At 40.8% G+C, this 19642-nt stretch overlaps 1 protein-coding gene across 3 annotated transcripts in view; it reads right to left on the bottom strand.

Moving 5' to 3' along the window:
• Positions 1-7895: 7895 nt before the first annotated feature.
• Positions 7896-19642, bottom strand: part of PIP4K2A (phosphatidylinositol-5-phosphate 4-kinase type 2 alpha) — a 109063-nt gene continuing 97316 nt past the window's right edge. For all 3 annotated transcript variants that reach the window (XM_066991614.1, XM_066991615.1, XM_066991613.1), the window contains 4 exons: positions 16494-16607; positions 12936-13179; positions 12068-12171; positions 7896-10240 (listed from right to left, as the gene is read on the bottom strand). In XM_066991614.1, coding sequence (XP_066847715.1) covers positions 10160-10240; positions 12068-12171; positions 12936-13179; positions 16494-16607 — 543 coding nt within the window. In that variant the 3' untranslated portion in view covers positions 7896-10159. The remainder of the gene's footprint in view (positions 10241-12067; positions 12172-12935; positions 13180-16493; positions 16608-19642) is intronic.

The raw sequence follows: 19642 nt of genomic DNA, 5'->3' as shown, positions 1-19642 counted from the left end.
GCACAAACAAAAGCAGGAGGGCAGAAGGAATGTCACCACGTTTGGAAATACGCACTGACAGCTAATGCTGCTGCTGCGGCTGGACGTGCCTGCACAATAGCTGGTGCCTGCCCCCAGTCGGGGTTTCTGCCCTGCACGCAGCTGGCCGTGGGTGGTGGAACTGCTGCCCTGCAGTCACGTCGGTCCTCTGCCGTCCCGTTTCCTTCCCGTTAATATTATAATAATAATGAATAGAGATTACTATTTCTCTCTAGAATGATGGTGACTTCCCGAGACATCCTTGATAATGTTTCTTTGGCACGTGCACAGAAGTTATCTCAGATTTTTTTTTTCACTTTGTTTCGAGATGAGCTGCCCACTTCTTTCTGTTTGCAGCCCCCCCCATCCCAAGGACATGAGACCAGGCTGAGAGCTTCTGAGTCAAGGATCGGTCCCTTAACTGCCCTAAAAAGGAAAAAAAAAAAAGAAAAAGCCAACCTCAGTGAACTTTGGCATATTTTTCTAATTGATGTGAATGAGATGAAAGGGAGAGCTGACTCCTGTGACCTCTGCAAGATAATTGTGTATCATGTGTTGCGTGAATAAAGGGGTGTGCCATAGCTGCAAAAATGTGAACTGACACCGTTCTCCCCTCCAACAGCACCCTTCGGTGTGTGTCCTCAGAGCAAATTAACAGCTGTCGCCCTTCGTTTCTCTTCTGCTCACCTCCCACATACTTTGGTCATTTGCATGATGCAACTTGGTGCGTTAAAAAATGTAATGCTTCGAATTACCAAGGTTCTCGTTCCAATTTATTTTCATTTATGTAAGTGTAATTATTATTATGCTGGTTCTCCATCTGTACCAGAGCAAGACATCAGGACGGATTTGGCAGAACACCTGGGCAGGTTCTTACTTGCTTTGTGCTACTGTAATCTGTAGGAGGAACACACGGACATGGGTCTGTAACAGTTAAAAACTTACCAAAGGAATCGGTTCTTCAGCGGTGCAAGCTGCCATATACAGTTAGGTTTGAGATCTGCTCTCCATTTTTTTTTTTCCCAATAACATCCTTTTGAGCTGATTTTTTTTTTGTATTTCTTAATCAAAAATGAGTAAGATTGAAAAGGCATAACTGCATAACTGGTTTTACATTATACGTTTGTGAAAGAATTATGCTTCCCATGTTTTGATTTCATGAAAGCTTTTGTGTCTGGCTCTAAACCAAGCTTCTGCTCTATCTTTCTCCTCATTGAAGGTTTTGGAGCAAGCCAAGCTGAAGTGCATCCTCTTACTACACTGCTTCAGTCAATTCAAAGTTGAAATGCTCGTGCTTATGTTTTAAATTACATATTTAAGCCTCTTTCTTCTGGAATTGAGAAGGTCTATCACAGATTGTATGAACTCGCTTTCCTTGCCCTCGGTTAGGATAAAGAGTTATCCTGTTGCATAGAGAAGCTGTATGGTACTAATTATGCTATAGGAAATCTAGCACATATTGTATGTGTGTGCTGGAGCCTGATTTGTTCTGCTCTCATCTGGTCTGTGGGAATTTATTTTACAGTTCAAGGGATGTTTGAGCTGGCTGTTAAGTACTGTGGGAGCATTAGACAAATGGGACTGAAGATACCATTCAGGGGAAGGTCTGTCCAAACATCTGTCTTGCTAACTGATTGTACTTAATATAGTTATACTCAATTAAACCTTTTGGTGAGTTTTGACTCTCGGTTTGCAGCTGCAGTTATGCTGTGGAACTCCAGAAAAGATGCACTCATTCTGTGCAAAGCAGGCTGCACTTCAGTAAGCATCCTAAATAGATATTGAAATATGTCAGTGCTTTCGCCATGAGGTATCTGGATCCATAATAAGAGAAACTGGAAATATGAGTTTATGCCGGCATTGTTAAAACAGCAACACCTTCTAGTTTAGCAAGGACAAATTGCTGTGAGTTACTGATGATGAAAATGTTATGCTTGAAGAATCTGGTTCAATACCTATTGTATTTAGAGGGAGCCTTTCCTGGGCTTTGGATCGAATTTTAATTTCTAACTAAAGGCAGTTGTAAGTTAGAAGATATTTCAAGTGCCTTTGGATTTCTTTTGATGTGTCAAATGTGTTATAAAGTAAACAATAGCTTGAAGGAAGGGCTTGTACATGGCAGAATGGACTTCCAGCTTTAGAAATAGTACAACTTACTTCTTAACACTGCAAATCTTGGCTACAGGGTGTTAGTTAAAGCAAAACCCGGCTGTGGCTATAGGGTGGTCAGTGCAAGGGAAGTAGGTGAGAACTACTACCACAGTGATTAAAGACCAGAGCAGTGCACTCAGGGCTGTGAATTGGTTTGGAAAGGTAACAGTACAAGTTGTGGGAGAAGCAAGAATAGGCGAAAGCACTTATTGCGAGCAGCTGGCTTAAACACAAAATTAAGCTACATGGGAGGTCTGTTTAAAACCACTTTGTTTAGCAGAAAAGGAACAATTAAGATTAAAAACAGTTTGCTTGCTAACATCCAGAATTAATTTCCTGGCTGTGACTTCATGTTAATATCTGTATCATATGAAAGACTTGAAACCATACTTTGGTTGAACATGCAGAAAGTATCCAGAAATGTCTTTGTATTAGATGCCTGGCCAGTTTCTTTGAACTCATTGAAGTTTTCCACCTTTCATTTTTGGGATAGGCTGTGAAATGTAGCCCTCCAGTTATGCCTGGCTGTGAAATTACTTTTTCTACTTGCTGAAAAGTCCTCTAAGTGTGCAGACCCTCTTCTTTAGTTGCTCCATGTAATGAGAGAATGCATTTTTTTGGAAACGTGATAGCAGGTTAAGTCTCTTGTGACCACTACTTTCCCCCCTGACATCTCAGATGCTGCTCATAGGGTTTTATTCTAGAGCACAGCCCCCGTCTTTATTTTGTTGGTCTGTGGCTACCTTGCAGGAGTTGCACGTGCCCTGGTGCTCACGAGGCTCAGTGAGTTTAATTTTCTCTTGGCAGGGCTTTCGGCAGGGTGCCTGTCCTGGTCACAGCTTCTGCAGAGCGCAGGGACTCCCTGACTCCCTGCGTTACTGCCATCCTATGACATCCGCTTTCCTCACATTGGCTGCACATAAAGCATGGATTAATTTGAACTGATAGTTTTGGTTTTAAAGCACGTAATGGCAACAAAGCTTGGCTGTTTGAAGAGCATCTTCAGCTTTCACCTTATGGGCACCTGTGGTTGGCTCTTTGCTTAATGTTTCCCACCTTTTTGCACCAAACACTCATCTTCACTAGGGTGCAACTTGCTTTGTCTCTCACCTTGCTGAAACAGCTTCTTTTATTTTTAGTATGCGATGGGATTTGATTACTGATTATTAATTACTAGCTCTGTACCTTTTTCCCCTCCTTCTTTTGAGCCTTGTTGGACAGGAATCGAACAAATGCTGTCTTGGTGTTCTTGCTGATAAATCTTGCAGTTGCTCAGAGGTAATTTAGAGCGCTAAAGGAGAGGGTTTGGACAATGAGCCCCGATCATGAGAACATAAGGGAGAGCGGCTCTTTTCTGGGTGTTCATGAGTGCAGGGACTCCAGCACAGGGGAGCATTTTGTGCTTAAACCATTTGTATTCTGATCTTCTAGAGTAGCCACACGTTGGAGGCCTGAGCTTGCCCCGGGTACATAGAGGCCAGGTCGGGTGACTTCCCGGCCACCAGCCGCGGCCTGCTCCCTCGCTGCAGTGGCGGTTGTTGCATCTAGAGGCCTGGTGAGGTGGCTGACGCCCCTTCCCCAAGAAGAAGGCCAGTCAGGGGGATCCCAGTGCCTGAGAAGGAATGGGATGCTTCATTGTGGACCTTAGGAGACTGACAATCCTTTCACATCCATCTTCTAATCTGAAAAGCTCGTTTCTTTAGAGATTAGCCCCACCTTGCCAAAATGTGCCTGTGGAACCCATCACCTGCTTTAGGCCAGACACTTCGGTCCTCCGAGTGAGGCCAAAAAGCGTGGCTGTGGGGAGCATGCTTGATGGAGGGTCAAGAAGGGGGTAGATCAGCAGGCATGAGGGCATATTTCTGGTCTGTCAGAAGAAAATCCCATCCAAATAAGCAGTGCTTCCACAGACGCGTTTGGTTTATTGAAACGGCTGACAGCTGAAATTAGTGGCAACACTCAGAGAAACCCCTCAAGGCAGGGAATATTTTGTTGCTGTTACGTGGTTACAGGGTACAAAGGAAGACAGGGCCGGGCCCAGAGCGTGAAGTCCATCTGAGCACCATGTGCCTAGTTAAGGCTGGCACTAATTAGTCACACCTACTGGGGCAGAAAGGATCCTCAGGCACCACTTGAGCCCTAGCAGTTGGGCTAAGCAGGTGCATCTCGGGGGGCACGGGACTTTTCCCCAGCCAGAGTCCAACGCGAGCCTTTCATCCACAGCTGGGGGAATGCAAACTTAATTTCTGTCAGCACAGAAGGCAGCTGGCCCTTGTGTTGGGTTTTGTATGCCAAATAGGCTGGGGACAGAAGAGTGTCTGAGATTCTCTTATAATGAAATGTTTTTTACGGATCCACTTAAAAGTACATAAAAAGGAAAAGAAAGTAAAGAGCTTTGGCCTTGGGCTACTTACGCAGAGGCAAGGGGAAAGAGTGGGAATGGAGACAGGCAATGAGTTAAATCACGTCCCTGTCCTGTATGGCATTGTCAAACTGCTGCAGAACATGAGGATTTCACAAACTCCATTTACTCCAGTAGGATACACCACGCAGCTACATCAAACAAGCCAGTATGAATTAATCAGGCTGACTGGGAGCAAAGCAGGAACCCTTTATATAAACTCAAGGCACACTGGGCAATAACTAAAATGTCCAAAAATTAGTCTGAGCACTGGGCAAGTGTAAATTTATGCCAGCTCACAAAGAAGTATTTTTCATATCTTAATTATCTATGACCAGATAATTATTTCATATCGTATCACTGACAGAGGTGAGACTAGAAGCTTGGAGAATGGGGAATATCATTAGGAAAACAAAGATCGTGGTATCATTTGCTTTGGTAAAAAAGGAAGTAGTTGGTATTTTATTGCAGTTGTAGCAACAGCTACAGCCAAGCAGTATCTGTGTGCTCCTTTTGAGATTGTGTTCTGTTCAAACAGCAATCATCACAGTTTTGGGATTAGACAGTACATGGATTACTAGGAAAATCTCAAAATACATATTTGTAAATCTATTTATAAAATGTGACTGACAATTGAGAAGCACCATTTTATTTATTTATTTATTTTTAATTGGGCATTAAGACGGAATAGGTCATTCTGTCTGGCTCAAACTATTTTGATTATTTTGTTAAATAAGGAAAGGAAATATTCAATTTAATATGTGCCAAAGCTAATATTTGCATTGTTCAGTATATAAAGGCAGGATCGTATTAAGAGAGACTGAAAGAGGAAGAGAATAAACTGTTCTCAGGGCCTGCTGTAGATAGAACAAATATTAATGGGCTTAAATTGTAGTAATGTAGAGTCAGGAAAGATATTAGAAAGAAGTCTATCTAATGTTATAGCTAGTGAGGCCTGGGAAAGGCTAGCAGAGGGAAGCCATGGACCTGCCCTCACTGGTAAAGATTAAACCACTTCTTGCTATTGTTTATCTGCAGCTGGACTGCTCTGGGACAGACCATAACTCTTTCTTCAAGTCCTTGCCGGTTCTAATTTCCAATGCTTTTAATAAGGTTACTGTTAGATTGTGATTCTTAATCTCACACAAACCATCTTCACCACTTGAAGCTGCGGCTCTCAAGCTCTTTCTATCACTCGTCCATGCACATTCCCTTGTAGCACGGCACTGGATCTCTGATCCCTCGTGCAGCAGCCTACCATTACTGGCCGCACGAGCCCGGAGCCAGCACTGCTGCAGCTGCGCAGCGCCTGCTCTTTGCTACGGCACCGCATTGTAGGGGGTGTGCTGGTTTCCTGAAACAACAGCTGGCACAGAGAAATTAAGATGGAAAGGAAGGAGTGAAGCAGATTTTTTCTCTAAGTTAACTGCTTTGTTTTTGTTTCTGTTCCCATTACGTGAGAAGTGTGAAAGTTTGAAAGAAACCAAGAAGCAGGGGACAGCACACACAGAACAGACACTGAGTAACGGAGCACAAGAACATCAGAATGACACGATTCCCTGTGCTGCGGTACTTGCTAACCTGTACTGCACTGGGAAAGGAGATGTAAGCACAAGGGAGTAAGCTGGAAGTTCAGATTATACGTTTACATTATATAGTTTATCCAGAAAAATTGTTTCCATGAAATTTTAATTTAAACATCTCTTTTGCTGCAGTCCCTGCATTAACGTGACGGTTGGCTCTCATACCTTGAATATCATCAGTGCTTTCAGGTTTTCTTCAGGTGAGAGAGAAAACATTTCATCAGAAAAGCTATTCTCTTCCTATGTGTTGTCATATGCACACCTTTCCTGAAGACAAGGGCCTTCAACTGCTTGCTGGAGCCAGCAGCCCCTGTCAAACACTGCTTGCCCTGTGGCAACCTCCCCTGAAGAGATTAGCAATCAGTCACCCCTGGTGATGCAGACCAGGCAGGAGGGGGATGACCGTGTGCTGGGAGGCTGGGATGGGATGGGCAGGATGGCCACAGGTAGCTGCAGCCTTGTGAATCTCAGCTCTGTAACCACACGGAGACAACCGAGTGTCAGCAAGGGGACAGTGCTGTACCAACAGGAGCAGTTCCTCACTAAGAACCATCGCTTCAAAGGATGGGCTAGCTTAAAATTTAAATGTGCTTACTGCAAAGTGAAATTTAAGCATGTCCAGAAGTCTTAGGAAAAAAAAAGAGGAGAGCTCGACATGCTGTAAACAAGCAGTAACACCTCAGCTGCTGAGCAGTTTGTTGGAGCACGGCTGGAGCACGTTCTATCCCACTGTGCTGGGTTTGTATATTAGAAACTTTTATTGTATGAGCATCCATATTATAAAACCAGCACAGGAGTGTGGCAGCCCGGTCAGAGGATACTGCAGGTTTTTAAGTGACAAACACAGGGAACTGGCCTGGGAGCTTGCTATCCACCTCTAGCACATCCAAGTAACGCACGCAGCAGTCCTTGAGCACCATGGTCATACTGAAGCCTAAACAGCTAGAACAGCTGTGTGATGTGCAGGCTTAGATTAATACTGGAGACATCATTAAATGAGTAATTAAGAAGATTCTCTCCCCTCCCTATCACTTCACCCGCTTTTAATAGAATAGCTCCTCAACAGCCTTCCCTGTGGGGAACATCAGCTTTATCATTAAGTCTGTCAGGTGTATTTTATAGGTAAAAGTATTTCTGAAAACATTGTCTTGCTACGTCTGTGCCATAAACCAAAAAGAAGTAAAAAATGAGAAATGCATTAAGAGAATTAAAAGTCCGTCAGGATAAAGAAAAAAGGCACTTTTCTGCCATTTGCCTGGGCTGTGCGGTGCAGGCTGCGTCATGTGCCAGAAGCCCTGACAAGCAAAGCCCTGAAATGCCCGGACATAAAGCCCTCCTTCCTCCCTGTGAATTATCCAGGCTTGTTCCCAAGTATTTTTTAAATAATTTGTTTAGCTTAAGGTCTTACACACATTAGCAAAGTTCTGCCAATCTTTATATCAATTAACTGTTGTGGGCCATCTTCCTTTTTCTGTAGCAATGCTAGGATTTAATGCATCGCACCGTCACTCACAAACCTCTGTATTTGTTCCTGGAGCACAGCCTAAACACAAAAAAGCAGAGGCTAAACATTTCAAGCCACTTAAGTAAGCATGGAAGGAGCAAGGTAAAATGTAATGCAAAAGTTTAAAGTGTCTTCTTACGTTTTCTTTACGATATAGTCTACACGCTCATTTTAACATCCCAAGTTCATCTGTAAGTGATCAGAAATGTAGTTGAAACACAAGAACAGAAGATTTACCTAGTGAGTCATCAGAGTGCTTTATTTTATAAAGCCTTGCTCATGTTTGGAGTGTAATCTAAGCACTAACATACAATAATGAGTCTTCTTTGCCCTGTCCAAATAAACAGTTTATCAACAATAATGAGTGACAAAACTGCTACACAGACAAAAAGAATGCTTTGTTGTAAATTTCTAAAATTGTCTAAAAATGTACACTAATTGGCCGCAATTAAATATTTACTCAAAGTACGTGTACCTCATTTTTAGTTCAGGGTCTCGCTGTGGCCTCACGCTTTAAGAAGCCGCAGCGTACTTCAGGAAATGAAACACGGGTGATAAATGTAGACAACCGGGGTGTACAGGGAGAGAACAAAAAAAATACCAAGCCACAGTACCAACTTATTTAAATACATACAATACAAAAGTATACACATACATTACAGTGCTGCAGACATCACTAAGTCAAATGTAACAAAAAAAAAAAATCCTGAAGGAAAGGTAGGGGAAAGGAGAATAAAATTAGTACACAGCAACAGGGATAGTATTGCCTTTGGCCACTGAAGAGAGTGTAATGGGTTGCTATTGTATAGGCTCCTCTGCAGTAAAACACTACATACATTATGCACAGTTGCAGGCTTAACAGCACTGACATTAGTTATGGAGAAGGCATGCTGGCACTCCTGATTTGAGTTAGAAATGATGATGGGGAGGGTTTGACTTCTTTTAAATTGCCTATAAAATCTAACAATTTCAATAAAGAAATTTCAAAGGCACAGCTTTAGCACAGTGTATAAGTAGATAAACTTTAAGCATATGTAAATTTGTCTTTCAAGCATGGAGTCTTTCAGGGAAAAATACAAGAGAAGAAATACAATGTCGTGTTTTAAAAATTTTAAACAAGTTAAACATGATCAGCACAGTTTTAGGCAACGTACTATACAATCAAATTTGAGTAGATGGTAGGACAGGCCATTTTGTTGACGAAAGACGACCTTGGGAAGAATCCCTCTGCAATAACCTTTCTCTTTTTATTGTAAAAGAGTCTATCACGGAAGTGAGCGAAACATTCACTTTAGTACACTACTGCACGTTACACCTTGGAAGATGACAAACATTACTTCATTTGTACTGCAAAATAACTTTACATGTAAACTCAAAAATCATATATTGTACACAAGTCTGAAATTCAGAAATATCCCTGCTTTCCTAATAATGTAAACAGTAAAATTCAGGGTTATTTTTTAGAGGGATAATCTATAATAAAATACCACTGTTTAAACAGTACAACATAAGCATTTAAACTTCAAATTCCCATTAAATTACAAGAGAATGGAGTTTCTATCAGTATGCACATCTCTCGTGGGTGAAAGATGTAGCTACTATTGCCCAAAACTATGCGCTTCTTCAAATAAGCTTTTTTCCACTTGTAACATTATTAGTTCCTATATTGCAAGAATATAAAACAAATGAAAACTTCAGGTAACAAGTAAAAGAAGCAAGGTTTTTCCCTTAACATAAGTTTACTGTAGCAAAAATGTACACACAGCATGAATTACATGTTAGCTCTTCGTAAGATAAGAGACATCAGCTCTCAGGTGTCTGAAAGCCTGAACTTCCTGATGCAATGTGCTGAAAAAAAAAGGGAAAAAAAAGGGAGACAGAGGGAAAAAAAAAAGGAAAAAAAAAAAAAGAAAAAATCCAACTGCAGTGAACCTGATGGGAAAAGCCTCCGGCACCAAGGGCTTACTGTTGCAGCTGTTTTTTAAGGAGTGCCAGTGTGCATGGTGTAAGTGTAACATTCGCAGTAAGGTTTTTATTATTATCATCATCATCATGAATACTGTCATGTATCTTTTAGTTCAAAAAATAAACTGATCCACAGTTTACAATTTGATATCAATATTGTAGATTTAACATGCATTTACTCTTCCCCACCCCCACCCCACACCTCTTTGCTCATTTATTCCGTTTCAGCTGGTAGCATCAGAGTATGACTGTCACAGTGCACTCTGAGTAAGCTGTTCTATTTATTTAATTTAATTATTATTATTATTTTTTTTTTTGCACACACAAAAGAGTCAGAAATAGCTAGAACTATGCTGGGAATATCAGGCAGCTGTTAAAGCGAGTATTCCACCCCACTTCAGTCATCTTTGCCAGCAGATGTAAACAAAGGGGTTGCTTTCTGCAAGATGAGCACTTCTCTGAGTTCCTTTTTTCCGTACACTTGTAGCCACTGCTGTTGTCCCCAGGTCTTGTGTCTGTCCCATGTAACATGATAGGTTACGTCAAGATGTTAGCAATAAAGTCCAAGAAGCGCTTTGAATACTGTTCAGGATTAACGGTTGAAATTTCTGCACCAGCCTACGGGGAGAATTGGGAGGGAAGAGGAAAGAAGGAAGAACAAGTGTTTCATTTGATGCTTTGTCACGGACAGTGTTACTTAACGCACTTCATTTGCAGTCTCAGGACCAGGTACTACACATACAAAATCTAATAACCCCGGCAAGCAGAATCTTAAGGATGCTCTCCAGGCTCCATGCCAGGACAGGGACGCTAGTATGGTGGTTGGTGCTCACCACCATAACCCTACAATATCCACCTTCCATTTCTGAATAGCATTCTTTGCTCCTCTTTATTTTCACTGTACTTCAGTCTCCTGCATAATATCTACCACACTCATTTAACCACGTTATCCACAGATTCTGGTCTCTTGAGCAGCGGTGTCTTCATGGTGAGAAGACTGAACTACTGTAGTCAGATCTGGTGTGTCACTACTTGCTTAATGTGTATTGCTATCTGAATACTAATTTACCTGCTTTGGAATACATGCTAACAACAAGTAACTTTTTTTTTTTTTTTAACATATATTAATCTAAACCTGCACTCCCTGAAGAAGCTGTACAATTGCTACTTCAATGAGGTCATAGTTTCATTCGTATTTTTTATTGGACATTTTCAGAGAATTAGTCATTTATATTAGTCATTAGTCCTTTATATTTATAGTTCCTCATTTCACAAAAGGGAAAAAATGCATGCATGCAATTACTGAACAAACTTCAGTGTCAGGTGGCTGAGGATGTAGACAGTGAAAGAAACAAAATGTTTACACGAAAGTAATGTTCTGTAGTAAGTTCTAATCACAGTCAGCTTCCACGATCATAGCTGCTATTTACAATATTACTTTATCCCTTATTTAAGCCAGAAGCATGATTTTTTAAGTCTGCTACATTCAACGTTAATTAGTAATTGCCAGATAATGGTCCGTGTCAACTTTCATCTGCTTTGAGAGCACAGAGATTAATGAACACATTGTTTTGGAGAGACAAAAAACACCTTCTGCAAGCCTGTCCAGGGCTTATTGCTAAGTGTTCTAAATCACCTTCTGCTGGAAACTGAAAAGCTCTGAACTCTTTGGTTAAACCCCCCCACAGTGCCCTGATCCTTAGATACTTAGACAGAGGGGCTTTGGCCTCATAGATGATAAAGTTCTTTTTAAAGAGTTTATGAAATTTGAACATTAAATCACTATATGGTGATAATGGAAGATACCAATCTTAATTCTGTAAGACTGGGCTGCTTCACCACGATTCTTTGGTGTCTGCTGCTGGACAGCAATTTCAGTCAAAAATAAATTAATGGTAGTCAAACAGGAGCCTTCATTGAATAGTATCCAAGTATTTGATATGTACATTTTATACTTAATTTTGCAAAGTGGACTTTTTAAAATATATTTTAAATATATATTTTTAATGAAACCTTGTAAAGTGAGCCACATTATATGCTGAGGAATTAACTTTCAGCAGGCTATACCCAATAATGAAACCATCACTAGGGAACTGCATCTAGAATAAGATTCACAACAGCTTTCACAGAACTGTATACTACTACAAGTGCCTGGTGAACAGCTTTGATTGCAATAATAAGGTGCATCACACAAATATAGTACAAAGTCCTAAATAGGCAGCATCTCATTAGTCTTCATTATTGGTAAGAAATATGTGTACAGCTGAAATGGGACTTTTACTTGTAGTATGTGATGTGTAGCAGTTACTCTGTACTTTTGTATTACTTATGAAACCAGGAATAAACAATTTCCCCTTTCCACAGATCTCCTAGACTGTGTACTAAACAACAAAAATGCAGAACTATAAATGGTACCAGACAAAAAATATAACAACAGATACTTACCCCATGCTTTACCGTTTTTGCAGCATGAGCAGCTTTCTTTTTTGCATCATAATGAGTAAGAATGTCAATAATGGCCATAAAGTATATTTCCTTCCTAGGTGCATCTGCAAAGGGCAAGTACGTGACAGTAAGAATGACTTTTGAGACATCTTAGTCATGAGTCCTCCTTCTAACAAAGGAGACTTGGTAAAGATCAGTCAGCAGCTCAGGCAGGTTAATGTCAGTCAGAATCACAGTTTTATAAAGACCACAGGCCCAAGATGTTCTTAATTGAGACTTTAACTGCACTCGAACATGAGTCAACCCCCCCCCCAAATGAGTGCAAAATAAAACACCAGCATACAGAAATAGGAATTATTGCTCACTTAATGTGGATTTCAAGTTCCTTCATAGTTATGTAAACAAGTAGGGAAAAACTAAGTTTTTTTATGAAAGGTAGTGCTTCTGAGTCAAGAAGAACATACATACTTTATTTATAAATAAGAACACGTATTTATTAAATGCTGATGAAAAAATAAACAACTTTCCTGTCTTGAACAGCTGCTGAGAACTGCAGTGTCTGAACAGGTAAGCCAGTATATGGGTTGATTGTGCAGTAGGTGAACTACTTGACTGCATCCCCACACATCACAATATCTAAGAAATACGTTCAGTACCAAAGCTGAGCATTACAGATGTCTTCTGCTTTCGCCAAACAGCTTGGTGAAAAAGTTTGATGTTTGCTTACACCAAACAGCTATCAATTTCCTCTCCTACAGAGTGAATTTATATTGTGCAACGTAACTTTGCTTTTACGTGGTTGTGAGATGTTAGGATTCTGGTGCAAGAATCAAAATATCTTAACATCCAAATGTTTATTACTGCTTACTTTCATGGGATTTTATTCCATAAACATCAATAGCTGGATCAAACTCCCCTGGAGCCAAAGGCAACGAGCTGTTCAGCGTATTTCCTGGGCTGTCCGGAGGAGTTCCAATAGGGTGGGTCCCATCACTTTCACCTTCGTCTTCTCCATCGTTCTCTTCACACTCTACTTCTTCTTGTTCAGCTCTTTCAACATCATGAATTCCAACCAGCAAGCTGTAGTCCATGAGTTTTAGCTGAGCAAGGAACTAGGAAGTGATAATAAGCAATTTATCAATACCACAGAAAAACGTAAGATCAGCTTTCAAATACGAGAAGTTACACAATGCCATCAGTCGAGGACATCGGTGCTTCTGAGAGGAGCAAAATGGAGGATTAAGTGATAAAGCTAGTAAAAAGATACTTGAATTTATTAAGATATACTAACAGCACACAGGTCACTTGCAACTTATATTGAAAACAGCTGTAGGACACTCTCCCAAAATCCTCAGGGAAAAGTAATTTTTCGTGTGGTGAAGACCAGTGTCTGTCATTCCAATCTGGTGTTTTAATTAGGGCTACTCTGCTAACCACTCGGTGCCACACCAGCCTCCATGCATCAGGCTCATGGGCTGCTAGAGCTGGTGCTACGTCTGCCTCCTCACGCCCTTTCCAGCCTTGTTAAAGAATCAAGCCAAAATGTTTAAATATTCCTGCACTGGAAATGTAGTGAAGGTTTACATCAAGAAGAAACGGAGCAGTGCTATATTCTCTTCAGAATGAAAGGCTCCCAGTGTTAAGTCACATAAGCAAAATGTGAATGTGAATGAAAGGGTATTTTTGAATAAAGGTGAGTTTGAAGAAAACTAGAAAATGAATACATTTGCCATATAGACAAATTGTTATTTCAATTGACTGGAACAGAATAAGGCAGGAAGTTAAGAGAGGGAGATGGAAATAAGAGATGTATAAAAGCAAGAAGAAGGGATAAACAGTTCAAGGGGTGAGGGGCAGGCAGGGCAGCGCCGTGCTGCAGCTTCAAAGCGATCCTGGGATTTTGAACTTGCCATAGGATGACCCGTGGAGCCTCTGCTTACGATATGCACAAAGAGAGCCTGAAAATACAAATTGATTCAGCTTTTAGAAGCTCTAAAGGGCTACAAAACAGAAGTTAGAGCAGACCAGAGGAGAAGGGATTTAAGCCAGACTTTGGAATAGCAGCAAGGATAAATGAGTATAAAAACATGGGGAAATAAGAAACGACAGTCAAAATCCTGATTCTGAGGAGAGAGGAATCAGAGATAACAACGTGACTCTGAATTCAAGTGCCAGAAATATATTACAAAGAGTGAGATTGAGAAGAGGTTTTAAGAAGAAAGAAGAAATTGGTTTCTAACCATTTCAGTATAATAATGCAGAAGATTGTTCACAAGACTAGAAGAGATCTGAGCTGGAAGAGATGATATACAATGATATACAAGAAGAACAGATGAGATTGGCCAAAGGCGATGGAGTGGAAAGTGAAGGAGTGGAAAGACTCCAGGCACATCATTAGGTACTTGATAAATATCAAGAGAGAGAGGAGAAAAATCTACCAATAACCATAAAAAATAGCATGAAAGAGAACAGACCCTTGGGAAGAAGAGTGAACTGCAAATTAGAAGAAAATGGGTCTTCGGGAAAAAAAAAAGTGTGCTGCTGATGACAGCAAAAAGATTTAGGAAGATCAGCACAAAGAAAAGATCATCTGATTTAAAGTGGAAAAAATACCCTGATGTGCTTTTTCTCAGGACAGTTTCAGTGGAATGAGACAGCAGGAAAATGAAGCAGGAACAAACTGAGAAAAGTCACGGACAAGAAGCCATCAAAACAGCAGCAATGTGCCTGTTTGAACACAAGAAAGAGATGTAAGAATCGATTATGAGAGAAATACAGTACAACAAAAATATTTAATGACAAAAAAGAATGGATACAAAGTCATATACTTAAAAAAACTACTCCATAGTATGTTTAACAGGAAATAGTGGTCCATGAGATACTCATATGCTAAGTGTTGTGCATTTTTTTTTCATTGTGGTAAAATCTGAGTGCCTAATATTAGGTACAAAGTGCATGCTATTAGTCGTCTAGCAAGGGCAGAAGGACCAGTAAAAGCAAAACAAGGCTGAGGAATAGGTTGCTGTTGTTAAAATCAGGTGTCAGATCACTTCACACTAGTGGTGCACATTATGTTTAACTATACTCTGTATAAATTTCAAAACCATAAAACACAGCCTCTCAAGACATTATCTGGAATCTGCCATTGTATTTACAATCCAGTAAATGATGTAGAAGATAGCACACACAGTCCACATTCTGCAACAATGAAGTATCTTCTCTATTCCTTGCACATGTTTAAGATCTTGTCTGCAACCTGCTTAATGTAAAAGCTTTAGTCAGCAACTGCAGTACGTTAAAAGGGCACAAAAGTTTAGCTCAAATATACCTATCTCTAGAGCTGTGACATTGACAGCAGTTTTCTAGCGCAATGCTCCAAATATAAAATAAGCACGTATCGATATTTCACAAAATACTTACGTTTTCATAATTATCATCATCATACATTTCTCATCATTATGATAATGGGAAATCAGATTTCTTCAAAAGCAAATGATTGTGAATTCTAAAGTTCCAGTATTGTGTTCAACTATTGAGCTTTTAACAACACTCAGACACAGATCTGAAGAACTACACCAGTCAATTCACAGAGCCGTTCTGATAAAAACAGCTGAAAGCATTATTAAGTCACAGAAACATCTTACTATCAGGTCTCTTCCAACAAGGCAAACAGATCTTAGGCTTTGAGTATAGGGACTGCAAAACACTGTGCTTAGTGATAATATTTTGACTTATGGAAACTGAAGCCAAGTTATATGAAGTAGACAACCCAAAATTTAGTTTACTTGCTGAGTAGCTAAATCAGTTATAATAAATATTACATTAAATTCATATAGTAACACTTTTCTATTAACTACTGACTACATTCAGCCAATTACAAATTTATGATATGACTGCACTATGATAATGAGTCCACCTGCTGTACACAAACTTCTGAGGCACTCTGTTCTGGTGATATAAAAGAAGATTTAAAACTGGATTACTAATATAAAGCAAATAGAGCATCACAACTGTAAGCAGGGGAAGCTACATTCTCTGCTACAGACTACAGTCCATTTATGGATCCAGCTTAAGTCAGGTAGTCTTGGTGTACCTCCACCTGTAAAATACAACCAGCAATACTCACCAGGGGCATTTGGAGGTACTATGCTTTTAAAGCACTTATGTACCAAGTAGTACCATCAGTTTAACATCGCATCATCAAGGCAGGGACAAAGTATGGCCATCAGCTATGCCATCAAGCCATTTATCACATCAGCAAAAGCAGTGATCAACTCCTGAAAGTTTAAATTATGTTTCATTTTAAACAGTCAGTGCTTATAGTCTTGCAAACAAGAGCTTTCATTTATGAATTACAGGTATGGTTTCCTGGGCTAGCTGTAATTTGGCACGTATTTTTACTACATATGAACAGGTGTACTCTTACCTCAACGTCCTTTTTGAGCTTCTCAAGGAACATCTTTTTGTTATTTTCATCAATGTGAATCTTTTGGCCATCATTAATAAAATCATTGTCTTTGAATGTCGGCAACTCTTTGGCCTAAAATAAACAAAAACTACTGTAAGAGTCAGAATGCAAACAGAAGCACATTGAAGTTGCTGGTTCAGCATGGGTACAGAGCAAAAGCTTCCCCAACCCCACCAGAGCTAAACCTTCAAGCCTTCCAAAGTTCAAAAGGCTCTCCAAGGCCCAAAAGAGGGCATTAGCGAGCTGTCACAGCTGAAGGCCCCACCACTGCTTCTGCAGTTGAAGCAAACACACCTCCACTGCATGCAGCTGTTCATAACTGCAAACAGAAACCCGTTTCCTTGGTTTATCAATGCCGTGAATAGCCTAGAAGGTGTATGTTTACTGGGAATGATGTAAATTTTAGTGAGACAAAATATCAAACTCAGCACTTCATTTGCATCTAACCTTCAAGTCCATGCTTCTTCCAAGATGTCATTTGTCAAAGTGACTGACAATAAGTGAAGTCGAAACACAATCTGTACCTCATAACAAAGCACTTCTGCACCAGATCTTATAGATTTAGCTGGATTGGATTACATTTTATGTAGCCACCTCAACGTTTGTAAGTGCCTAATACCAAATAACTGTTTATAAAGTATCAAGTGAACATGAATTATGTAATGCTGCTTAGAAGTGGTGAATGTCAGAGAAGATCGCTGCCTTTTAAATATGTAATTAAATATTCTTGTGATGGGAGCATTAGTTGAATATCTTCATCTTTAACTCTCCCACGAAGCGATTTGCAACAGCATTAAGGAAAGCCAGAAACTCTCACATGAGCACTGCAGATACAGTAACCACTGGTTTTAGCACTAAGACCCTCAAGTGGGCTCTGTTTTCAGAGGGCAATGACTGAAAGCTCACTTTCAAGAAACAGCAAACCAACATAACAAGGAAAAACCCAGTTTCTCTGGGGTATTTGGTCAAGCAACCCAGAAGTAATAGTAACTTCTGCAATCAGAGCCTTGAAAAAATTTGCCCATTAAGACTGATGAACAGCCTTTCTCCCTGCCCTCACCTTTAATAAACATTAGAGAAGAAAAGGGTTGGTTTACGCAGTAAATGTTGCAGAACACCTCAGTGTTAGTCTTCATATGCAAGTCTTTCCACTAGGAATGGAAAGCAGCTAGCAGCAGCCTGCTGGAATGGCCTCCAGGAGTTTAATCAGTAAGACACTGCTTGCAAATTTAACATGGACAATAATTTTTCTTTATAAGTTTATTTTCTTTCTACAACACAGTAAGGAAAAGCATCACCAAGGTACTTTTCTCCCAAACATATGTCTTGGATTGCACTGCCTTAAAATGTGAGTATCAGAGCAGACCCTGCAATGCCTTTCTGCATCTTCCCAATGGGTAAAAGTTCCTTCTGCTGTTGGGCTGTGCACACAGGTGGCTCAGTTCCCTGACTGTCCGAAATTATTTTCTTGGACCTGGAATTCATGAATTGCTGAAGATCCCACCATACTCCATTTGTTTAGAGAAGTGACGCTTCTCTTTCAATAACTGCCCCAAACATTTAAACAGTTGCATAAGATTTTAGTAGTTATGAATCCACGTTAAATCCATTGCACCTACGAACTTTGCAAAAAACTAAGGTCCGTGCCTCACTGCTCTGACTCGTTACCGCGTCGCGTCAGGAATTTTATGATGTATTAGAATACCCTCTAGTGTTGCTCCAGAGACTCCGTCTATTTTAGCTGAAAAATAAGAGGAAAACCCCGCCTCAGGCAGCTGAGATGGAAGCACAGCCGTGCGTCCAGCCCACACGGCTTCCCTGCACGAGTCGCTCTGAAGCGCGCGGCTGCTTTGCTCGCAGGCACCGTTAGGTGCTCCTTAAAGCAAACAGCGGATTGTTTACTGCTCTACGACAGCACGGTGGGCATCGATTTTCCTTCTGGCCTACACAGTAAGTGGTTTAGGACGAAGAAGAGTGGAGGAAATATCAGATAAGCATTCTGGACTGGCAGCTGCAGGGATTATCATACGCGACTGAGCAAACTGCCCCACAGACGAGGGCTAACTCCGCAGAGGCGGGGCTGAGGATCCAGGGATGCTGCCAAGGCCAGGGGATGGAATCCAACGCGTGGGATGCTTAAGAATGGAGAGGAGATTTGGATGAATTAATTTAGGCTGGAACAATAATGAAAAGAATGCAGGAAACCAAGCGCCCTTCCCTTTTAGCACCAAAATCACTGAAACGTCCTTATCTTAGATTATCTTTGCACCTAGTATATCCCACTAGGCAGAGGTTAAAGTGAAACAAGCCCATCGATTCTGAAAAAAACCCTATTAATGCTGTTTAAAACTGGGGGAGGCAAGGAGGAAGGATGTGCCTGTGGTTAAGACACTGACATGTAGGTTCAGCGCCAGGCCCTGCCGCAGACTTCCTGCACAACGCCGGAGCAGCTGATGAGACCCTGCTGGGGTGGGAGGGGAGGCGTGCTTTTCCTCTGAGGGCAGGCCTGCCTTCAGTAAAAATAAACCTAAATTGCAAACAGCGTTTTGGGAAGATATTATGATCCAGTAGCGCAGGTACCACACGCCACCCTCACCTTGCCAGTAAGCTATTTTTAATAAAACTGAGCTACCAAATCTGACACAGCTGCATCTTTTGCCTGTCATCACAAGGCATGGGGCGCTCCCAAGGACGTTCAGGGCAGTGAATCAGCTCTCCCAAAAGCTGGACTCTTACCAGCCTTGTAGCCTCCCCCATCCTCAGTAATCGCCCTGAGGATTTTTATCTGAGGTCATGTTTCTTCACCTTCATTCTTCAAATGCCCAGAGCAGTGAAGACTTGGCAAATACGGACCAGAAGAAATCAAAAAGCCAAAACTGACGCATGGAAACAAAAGGGAGGAAGTAAAAGCAGCAGGTACAACATAAGAAACAGGAGCTAAAAAGCTATGTGTCGGTGGATGCTCTCTCACCACGTCACTTGTATGATGCCTCCCAGCCTGGTCTATTCCTTTACTAGACAAAGATATTTTTTTTCTTTTTCTTTTTTTCCTGTGCTAGGCAATATAACTCCACATTTACTTAAACCTTAATAGCCCTAGGGTACCG

This window comes from Anser cygnoides, chromosome 2 (genome assembly GCF_040182565.1).
Source record: "Anser cygnoides isolate HZ-2024a breed goose chromosome 2, Taihu_goose_T2T_genome, whole genome shotgun sequence".
Classification (NCBI taxonomy): Eukaryota; Metazoa; Chordata; class Aves; order Anseriformes; family Anatidae; genus Anser; species Anser cygnoides.
Note: the sequence above shows the minus strand (reverse complement) of the source record. Positions and strands in the feature narration are given on the sequence as shown.